Below are 9,916 nucleotides of genomic sequence, written 5' to 3'. Positions count from 1 at the left end.
GAGAGAAAACAAAGCACGTGAATAAACATTGAAGTGTTAAAATTAAAACAAGTTAAATTAGCTTCAATATAAAATATTTTTCTAGATCATGTGAACTTGAAAAACATTAGGGTTAGTTTTTATTATTTCTTAATTTATATAAGCACTTAATTCCTTTAAGCCAATTAAATAGAGCTCTTTATAAACCAGCTTTAGAAATTATATATATATACTGAGTGGCCAGATTATTATGACCACCCGACATTTGTAGGCAAATTAGCTATAATTTCGCACTGAAATGGCTAGAGGGCCAGAATTTAAATTCCCATTATAAATAGGGAAGCAGGTTGTTTACCACAACAGTAGAAGTGATTTCTTTCTGAAGATATGGGTAAACAATGCGATTTAACAGCCTTTGAACGTGGGATATATTTGAACATGAGTGGCCACATTATTATGACCACCCCATCAGTACTTCGTTGGGCCACCTTTTGCCTTCAATACTGCGGCAATTCTTCTTGGCATTGACTCCACGAGATGTTGAAAGGTGATGCGAGGAATCTGACTCCATGCCTGATGAATAGCACTGTACAGTTCTGTGAGATTCTTGGTTGTGGAACCAGCTGCCTGATGACTTTTTTAACCTTGTCCCACAAATGCTCAATTGGATTGAGATCTGGTGATTGTGGGGGCCACCTAAGCAAGGTAAAGTCTCCCTCATGTTCTTGAAACCACTTCTGCACAATACGAGCACCGTGGCATAGCGCATTGTCTTGTTGGAAGAAGCCATCTGCATTTGGGATATGTCATCAACATGATAGGATGAACTTGATCAGCAATGATACTTAGGTATGTTGTGCTATTCAGACATTGTTCCACATGAATTAAAGGGCCAAAATCATGCCAGGAAACACATGCCCCAAACCATAACACTGCCCCCACCAGCTTGAAGGGTTGTACTCATGCATGTGGGGTGCATGCTTTCATGCTGTTTCCGCCAAATTCTCACACTGTCATCTGCATGATGCAACTGGAAACATGATTCATCGGACCACATGACTTTTTTCTAATGCTTGACTGTCCAATCCTTGTGTTCCTGTGTGAATTGGAGACATTTTATCTTGGTAACTGCAGACAGCAAAGGTGTTTGAACAGGCCTTTGGCTTCCATATCCCATACGATGCAGTGCACGGCTAATTTGCCTACAAACGTCAGGTGGTCATAAAAATCTGGCCACTCAGTGTATATAAGATAGCTTGTTTTAGCCATGAAACAACTACAATAATATTAGTGAAATTCATCAATCTATAATAATAAAAGCATAATATGCTAATTAGACTGGACAACCTTCCGGACGAAGCTGGGGCTGCGAGGGAAGCTCGGGTCCTGGGTGCCTGCTGGCAGCCAGAGGGAAGCCCGGGTTCCAGATGCCAGAGGGAAGCCGGTGGAAGGAAGGCTTACTCTTGCACGAATTTTGTGCATCAGGCCTCTAGTTTATAAATAAGTTAGAATAAGTTTATCTGCTCAGATGGTTAACTAAGGCTTTTTATTATTTGTGGAGGAGACTTAAGATTTACATTTGTCCCTGACAAATAAGGGAACTGGGAAGATTTTAAGGAAACTGGATTAGATTCTTGGTGATGAAGCCTTTCTAGCAGTTTGTATTTTTTTACAAATGGATTTTTAGAGAGAGAGAAACATGAATATGTTGTTCCACCCATTCATTCATTCATGGGTTGATTCTTGTATGTGCCATGACCAGGGATCAAACCCTCAACCTTGGAATATGACAAAGACACTCCAACCAACTGAGCAATCCAGCCAGGGCTGTAGTTTTTTTTAAAGAACTCTTTTCCTCCTTCATTTTCTGTGGGTTCAGGTTTTCCTCGTTGAGTTCATTGTTCAGTCTCAGGAAATTGTGGGACGTTATCTCCTGAGGTGTTTACATTTTAAAGACATGGTAAAATTTATAACTTCAAGGGAGAGAGGAAATGTGAAAGGGTTTTTTCCCCCCTTCTAGGAGTTTAAGGTAATTGCTGTTTCAAATTTCCTTCCTTTAGGTACAAAATAATTGTACTTCTAATGTTCTGAATTTTATATTATCTGCAAATGTCTGAAGGTACATAGTAAGGGGTCTGAGTGGACTTTAATTTTTGTTTTAATGTCTGTCCTTTCATTTTATTAAGGGAGTCTTAATGGCTAGCCATTATCTCTCTCTATATAAAGAGCCATTGTCCCTAACGAGCAAAGGCTCGACCTAACACCGGAAGTCAGTGCTGGGTTGCCTGGTGATCCAGCACTGACTGCAGCCAGTGCTGGTGCAGCGACCCAGCACTGACTGCCAAGGGGGCTGTGGATCAGGCCCAGAGAGAGGCCTGCAGAGAGAGAGGCAGGGTCTGATCTGCAGCCTCTGTGGCAGCAGTTGATCAGCTGTTGCCTCTCTCTTTCTCTCTGGGCTTCCCCAGCAGTAGCCTCTGTTTCTCTCAGGGCCTGGGGGGGGGGGGGGGCTAATAAGCCCCGCCTCTTTGATCAAGCCCAGAGATAGGCCCGGGGATGCTGACTGGCATAGAAACCGACCAATCAGAACCCAATCTGGGTGAAGTGCCAGGAGCCAATGGCTGCCTAGGAGGTGGAGCTTTTGACACTGACTGACATCGAAACCAGTCAATCAGAACCTAATCTGGGTGAACTGTAAAGGCAGAACCTAAGGTGGGGGCTGAGGAGGGGTTTTAAGGGCAACAGCTGGTTTGGTGTAAGGTGTAAGAAAGGGTTCAATTTTTTAATGACTACTTTGGCAGGCTATCAGTCCAGATAGAGGAATTATGTGTTTTTGTCTGCCAAGAGCATCTCATCCTGCTGAAAAAGGACCCCCCCCCCCCAGTTAAGCAATCCTATCCTATATAATCTATCTATACTAATAAAAGGGTAATATGCTAATTAGACCAGATTGACCAGCCATCTTCCGGATGTCCGACTTCCTTCTGGACAAAGCCATGGTGGTGGGGGCTGAGGCAGAGGCCATTAGGGGCAATCAGGCTGGCAGGGGAGGGCAGTTGGGGGCAAGATCAGGCCAGCAGAGGAGGGCAGTTGGGGGCAACCAGGCCAGCAGGGGAGGGCAGTTGGGGGGTGAGATCAGGCCGGCAGGGGAGGACCGTTGGGGGCAAGATCAGGCTGGCAGGGTAGGGCAGTTAAGGGCGATGAGACAGGAAGAGGCAGTTAGGGGCGATTAGGCCAGCAGGGGAGGGCAGTTAGGGGTGAGATCAGGATGGCAGGAGAGGGCAGTTTGGGGCAACCAGGGTGGTGGGGGAGGGCAGTTGGTGGCAATCAGGCCAACAGGGGAGCAGTTAAACATCAATCAGGCTGGCAGGGGAGTGGTCAGTGGGTGATCAGGCTGGCAGGCAGCAGTCCTGGATTGTGAGAGGGATGCCTGACTGCTGATTTAGGCCCGATGCCACAGGGGTCCCAGATTGGAGAGGGTGTAGGCTGGGCTGAGGGACACGCCCCCGCCCCCCAGTGCATGAATTTCGTGCACTGGGCCAATAGTATCAATATGAGAGCTCACTAAATTTCTTTTCTTAATTTAGAAGTTTCTCCAATTAATCTTAATAGTGATTTAAGTCAATAGCCTTTTATGACTTAACCAAAGCACAAGATCTGGAAAATTTACTCCTAGAGTTAACCGAAGAAAGATAGGGGTCCTGTCTTTTTATTTTTTTTAAACAGCAGTTCTGAAATATAGTAAATCATGTATTTTACTCCCTTTGAACAGAATTGAGTTTTAGATTTTCTAAACTTATTCAGCTGGCCACCAGGTGCATATGCATCTTCTAGCTGGCAGAGAAAAGTAGACATATGAAAACAATGACCATCTCTGGGAGGAAAAAGATCAATAGAAACAAGAATACTAAAACCAAGTTTTTACCAAAGTTCCTATGTCCAAGGAATTAGTTCCACAAATATTTTCTCCTGCTAATCTAAATTTAGAAAGAAAAATTTTAGGAGCTCCAGTGGCGCAATCGGTTAGCGCGCGGTACTTATAAGAAAGAAAAATTTTAAAATCATTTGCTTTTTTTTTTTTTTAATGAAAGACTCACAGATAGACAGTTTTAAGGAAGCTGACAAGGTAAGATTTAAAAAAAGCAGCTTACCTGCTTGCTAGCTCTATTGTCAGACACCCAGGACCTCTTAGCTGCAGTTGTCTCAGGATAAACATCCAAGAGTGATGTTCTCCTAGCTGGCCTGCCAAAACCACTAGGCAGGCAGAGTATTCCTCCCAGCCCCAAGCCTTCTTTAGTTCTTTTTTAAAATATATTTTATTGGTTTCTTACAGAGAGGAAGGGAGAGGGATAGAGAGTTAGAAACATCAATGAGAAACATCGATCAGCTGCCTCCTGCACACTCCCTATTGGGTATGTGCCTGCAACCAAGGTACATGCACTTGACCAGAATCAAACCTGGGACCCTTCAGTCCCTAGGCCGATGCTCTATCCATTGAGCCAAACCATTTAGGGCCCTTCTTTAGTTCTTATGGCTGGATTAGTAATAAAATAAAATTGACACAAGACAAGATTAACAGGAGAAAAAAAAACTTAATACCTAAAGAATCATAACACAATGCTCAGATCATAAAATGAGGCCCAAAGAAATGATAGACCAGGCACCTTTTTATACTTTTTAGATAAAAAGACAATAAATTTGTGAGAAATTGATAGGACAAAGAAAATTAGTGCTCACTGGAAAGGAATCTAAGCAGGGTTTAGGTATTTATTAATGAGAAATTTAAACAAAGTAAATTAGAAAAGAGGAAATAAGAGTTAATTATACAGACTTTTTGGCTCTGAGTGAACCCTAGCAATAGGGGTGTCTTCTAGGTGCAGGAAGGACACCTTTCACAGGGGAGGTTTATTTCCTTCATTCAAGGATACAAGGGAGGGTCACTGGCTGTTGGTCAACTAACTTTAATTCAAAGTAATCAATATGCCACTGTGGGATATTTTGGACCAGCCAGTCTTGGGCCCCAACATATCCTTTTCTTCCTATTTCATTAATGTATTTATTTTCAGGAATGGAGTTGAATTTTCAGTATGGAAATGATGTGTTTTTTTTTCTTTGACCTGTTGAAATGATCAGTTATCATCACTATACATCAGCTTCTGAACAAACTTTACATTTCTGGGAAAAACTCTACTTGATTATGGGGTATTATCATTTTGTCAGATTTGATTTGTTAACAGTTTAAGATGTTTGTAATTACATTAATAAGTGAGACTGATATATAGTTCTAATTTTTAATACTGTGTTTGTCAGGTTTGATACCATCTTTACACCGGGACCCTAGACTTATAAATTTTCCCTTTTCCTCTCTCTGTAAAAATTTATACAGGGTAGGGATTATCTGTTCTTTAAAGACTTGAATAAATGGTCTGTGAAACTATCCAGCCCTTTGGGAATGGGAGGGGAGGATAGATCTTTGGCAATTAAAAAAAATATGTTCTTATTGATTTTAGAGAGGAAAGGGAGAGGGATAGATAGAAACATCAATGAGATAACATCAATCAGCTGCCTCTTGTGTACCTCCTACTGGGGATCAAGCCAGAAACCTAGGCATGTGCCCTGACTGGGAAACAAACCAGTGACATCTTGGTTCAGGGGTCCACCCCTATATATTCTCTTCCCTATGGATAGCATACCATACAAACTGTTCTGTACATTGCTTTTATATATTTCAAATTTTTTCTTCAAAAATTGTCTTCATTTAATTCCCTACTTCCTTTTTGAATGAACTTTGATTATTTTTCTAGGAAACTGCTTGTTTTGTCAATATTTTCCAGTTGTTTACATGGAGCTATACATTATATTATCATATAATTTAGAACTAGTAAAGTTCTCTATACATATTGGCCTAAATGTTAATCCCAATTCCATCACTTACAATGTTTCTAAGTAATTCTGGGTAAATCATGAGAGTCTTGCTATACTATAAACGTTCATAGCCTAACAGAGGGTAGTAACTGTAAGTGTATTGAAGAACACTGAGTTAGTCTGGCAATTCTGTGACATATATATGCAACTGCAAACATAAAATAATTCCTATTTTGGCAGCTCAGCCCTATGCCACCTCCTTCCTTCACAACCTTCCATCCAGAGTTCTTTCTTCATAGCATATTATCTCACACCCAAACTGTACCCTATTAGTTAAAGGAGGAAAAGTGGCATTTTTAGTCTGAAACAATGCCTATGTAACCTGTATACAGACTACCTCAACTATTGTTTTATGGCCTGTTCTTTTCTTCACCCAGCATCAAGGCCATCTAGAAAAGAGTGGCAAAGAGGCCAAGGGATGAGGTTAGGTGGCACAAGTTGGGGCTTTCAGCTAGGGAGAGATAACTAATTTTGGAGGTTGGCAAGGAAATGGAAGAGGTTATCAATGGCTCCAAGGAAGTAGGAAGGGACTTGGTAGTCCGCTAAGTGGTGAAAATCAGGAAGGGTGTGGGGGTGGCATTCAGGGCCAGGGTGTTGTGGTAGGGGAAGAATGGGTGTAGGAGGCTGACTCTGGGACATTGTACATAATATTCTATTGTAATTTAAAAAGGTATCATATCTACTGGTCTAAACTTTAATATCACTGCCATCAATATTGGCACAAGTACTGAAAATTTCTTGGTTGGAAGGAGAATTATAATATTTGAACAAAACAAAACATTTCCATTAGTTTAAGAACTTCATCCTAAACCACTTTCCAGATTCTTTCTCCATAAATTTACTACTTGGGGGTTTCCCTGCATTGCCTATCCAAAAATATAAAGTACTTTATTTCACACCCACCTCCTACCCTGTGTTTTTAAGAGCTGAAAACTGGTATTCACATCCCCAAAAGGCAGTACACTGAATGTACTGCCACATTTTAGCCTGGCGTTGAGGTGAATTGGATTCAGAAACATTAGAAAAACCCGTGATGAGGTTGGGACATGCAGGGTTTTAAAAAGTTATTCTTACAATAATCACCCTCTTTTAGGCCTTGAACATATTAAGTACTTGCCCCAAATCGCTTAGCAACTTTAGAAGTTGTAGTGGGGTTAAGTTTTTGGCCAATGTCTGTAGAGAAGTTCCCCCCCTCTCCTCAAAGTGGGTGAGGGAGAAAAGTAATCTTGGAGGTCGGTGTGGAGCCAGTTTACAAGTTTATAAAATTCGAGGATGTGGGAGGAGCGGGATGAGAAGCGCAGGGAATTGGCAGGGCAGGGACAACAGCAACTCGAGCAGTAGGTTAGGGAGGGCTTGGTTCAGGAGGCAGGAAACGCCGTTTTTTTTTTTTGTTTGTTTTTTTTTTTGCGGCTGGGCGGGGCAGGCTTGTTCGGTGAGGTGCTGCGCTGAGGGGACGGCGCTGAGCCTATTCCTGAGAGCGGTGGCCGGGTTGTGTGCCGGGAGAGGGAACGCAGCCCAGGTCCCGAGACCCAGGGAGCGATCTGAGAATCGGGCTTGAGTGTGGAAGGGTTAACCTGTCTGGCGGGCCCCGTGGCCCCGAAGAAGCGAACGAGGAGTCAGGAACCTCTCCCCAACACCCGGTGCCAGGCCCTTTCGGTGACGCGGCTGTCGCGCGACGACGCGCTGACGAGCTGCGGCTTCCACGTCTTAGGTTCCGCAAAGGCCTGTGGGAGCGACCGGGGAGCAGGAGGGCAAAGATGGCGGAGGCGGCAGAGTCTCCTGGAGAGCCGGGTACAACATCGCCCAGGCCCCTGGTGAGCTGGGGATCTGCGACCGAAGGGACCGAGGGTGAGGCAGAGTGTCCCTTAATGAAGTCGGGTGACGGGCTCGTGGCCTGAGAGAGCCGGAACCCCTTTCTCCCCGCAGGCCCTTCCAGTACCCGTTGCCAGTCCCAACACTGCACCTGGTCTTGGGCTAACTAACCGCTTCGCCCCCTGCCCGCCTTGTTCTTTCCAAGTCTTCTTGTGAAACTCCCATTCACGTCCCCTTCCCATACTCTCAAGGCTTGTCCTTGACACCTACATTGTGTTAAATGCGGAGCTTTAGCTGATTTCTTAAGTATCTTTGCTTCTGCCGTCTCCTAATTTTATCAAGACCTGCCACTAGTCCGTGTTAGAGTAGCAGCATTCTAGGGTTAATGAGAGATTGCAGCGTGGTAACTTGGTTATTGATTTGTTCGATGACACCCAAACAGTCTTGGTTTAATTCCTGCCCTCCCTGTCGCAGCTCCGTGCAGTCCTGTTTATGACGCTCTTTCGCTCCTGGGGATGTTTGAACAGGGGACAGTATTTTTATCGCACCTACAAGCCCAAAGCCGGGACAGGTATTTAATAACACAGCGTTTGGGGTTAAACTTACTGGACTGGAATCACCCACCCTGCTGCTTGTGTGAATTTTGGCTAGTCATTTCATAGGGAGCATTTCTTCATCTGTAAAATCGAGATAAAAAATATGTACCTCAAATAATTTTTAGGAAGATGAAATGACATAATTTATGTAAAGTGTCTAATACAGTCACTGCCATGAACTGAGGAGTGTAATTAAGTCAACATTCTGCCCTTTGGTCCCTTATCCTAAATAGGTTTCAGTTATCTCTCAAACAATGTTTAGTTACACAGCAGTTGCTCAATAAATGGTACATCCCAATACCTTTGTTTTAAATTGGCAACATAGTAGAGGACTGCACTGGGAGTCAGGTGAAATTCATTCTAGTCCTGCTTACTAGCTTTATTTGTTCATCTCTTCATTCATTCAACAGATATTTATTAAATATCTACTATGTTCCAGACACTCTTAGACACTGGGAATACAGCAATCAAAGAGAGTGAGTAGGTCCAAGTTCTCATGGAACATTTGTGACCTCGAGGAAATCACTCTGAACTCATTTCCTCATTTGGAAAATGAGGATAGTAACTCTTTGTACAATTAGAATACTAAATGAAATAATATACACGTATTGCCTGGGGTGACATAGTTACAGGTGTCTAGCTGTTTTTAGTTCCTTTCTTTAATTTAAACTACAATTAATTGTGGTTCTGGTTACTCATTACTCAGTATCCAATCCACTTGAACATATTAGGCCTAGAACATATTCAGTAATGTTTATTCAACTCCTATGGTGCACTGTGCTAGTTGCAAATGGCCTTCTCTTTTGGTGCTTATATTCTAATTTGTAGGGATAAGACAAATGTACGATATTAAAATAAGGCAGAAAATATTAACAAAATTTAAAAGAAGATACTATCATGTCTAGTTGGGGTGATGAAGCAAGCTACAAGATGAAGTTACATTTGAGTGGGCCTCAAAGGATGGATAAGATTTGAAATTCCATAATAGTTACCAGTGATTGAGTACCCGCTACATGCCAAGATTGTGCTAAACATCCTCTGCATATTTTCTAAACTTCACAGCAACCATTTCAATTAGATGGTTTTTAAAAACTGTTTTACTTGCAGATGAGATGGGATTCAGAGAGGTTTGACAATTTTCCTAGGGTCTTACCAGCAGTTAGTGGTCAGGCCTGAAATTTGAACCTAGGTGCTTCTGAAGCCCAGGTGATTTCCAGTAGTACTACACATACTCATTGCAAAGGTACAGAGGTTGGAAAGAACTAATGTACTTCTAGAAAAACAGAAAGATCACTTTGGCTGAAGCACAGGCAAGTATTAGGAGGCAAGCCCTAAAAGATAAGGCTACTGAATTAGAGAGGCAGTATGGAACAGTGGTTAGGAATGTGAGCTCTGGGGTCAAATTGCCTAGGTGTGATTCTAAGCTCAGTCATTTAACTAGCTGTGGGATATTGGGGAAATTTCCAACCCCCTCCATGCCTCAGTTTCCCATCTGTAAAATGGAGATACAGTAATACTTAGGTAATAGGGGTTTTAGGTGAATTAAATGAGTTAACACATGTAAAACACTTGGTCTAGTACTTGGCACATAATAAGCATGCAGTAAG

General features: G+C 42.6%; 1 protein-coding gene across 2 annotated transcripts in view; it reads left to right on the top strand.

The window, feature by feature from the left end:
- The first annotated feature begins 7,367 nt into the window (after positions 1-7,367).
- YIPF6 (Yip1 domain family member 6) overlaps positions 7,368-9,916 on the top strand; it is a 56,612-nt gene continuing 54,063 nt past the window's right edge. Inside the window, exon 1 of one of the 2 annotated variants that reach the window (XM_036304551.1) lies at positions 7,368-7,715. In XM_036304551.1, coding sequence (XP_036160444.1) covers positions 7,659-7,715 — 57 coding nt within the window. In that variant the 5' untranslated portion in view covers positions 7,368-7,658. Of the gene's footprint in view, positions 7,750-9,916 lie in introns of both variants that reach the window. The other variant, XM_036304552.1, reaches the window with a different exon arrangement.

This window comes from Myotis myotis, unplaced genomic scaffold (assembly GCF_014108235.1).
Source record: "Myotis myotis isolate mMyoMyo1 unplaced genomic scaffold, mMyoMyo1.p scaffold_m19_p_4, whole genome shotgun sequence".
Lineage (NCBI taxonomy): Eukaryota > Metazoa > Chordata > Mammalia > Chiroptera > Vespertilionidae > Myotis > Myotis myotis.
This window is presented reverse-complemented; position numbering and strand designations above follow the sequence as displayed.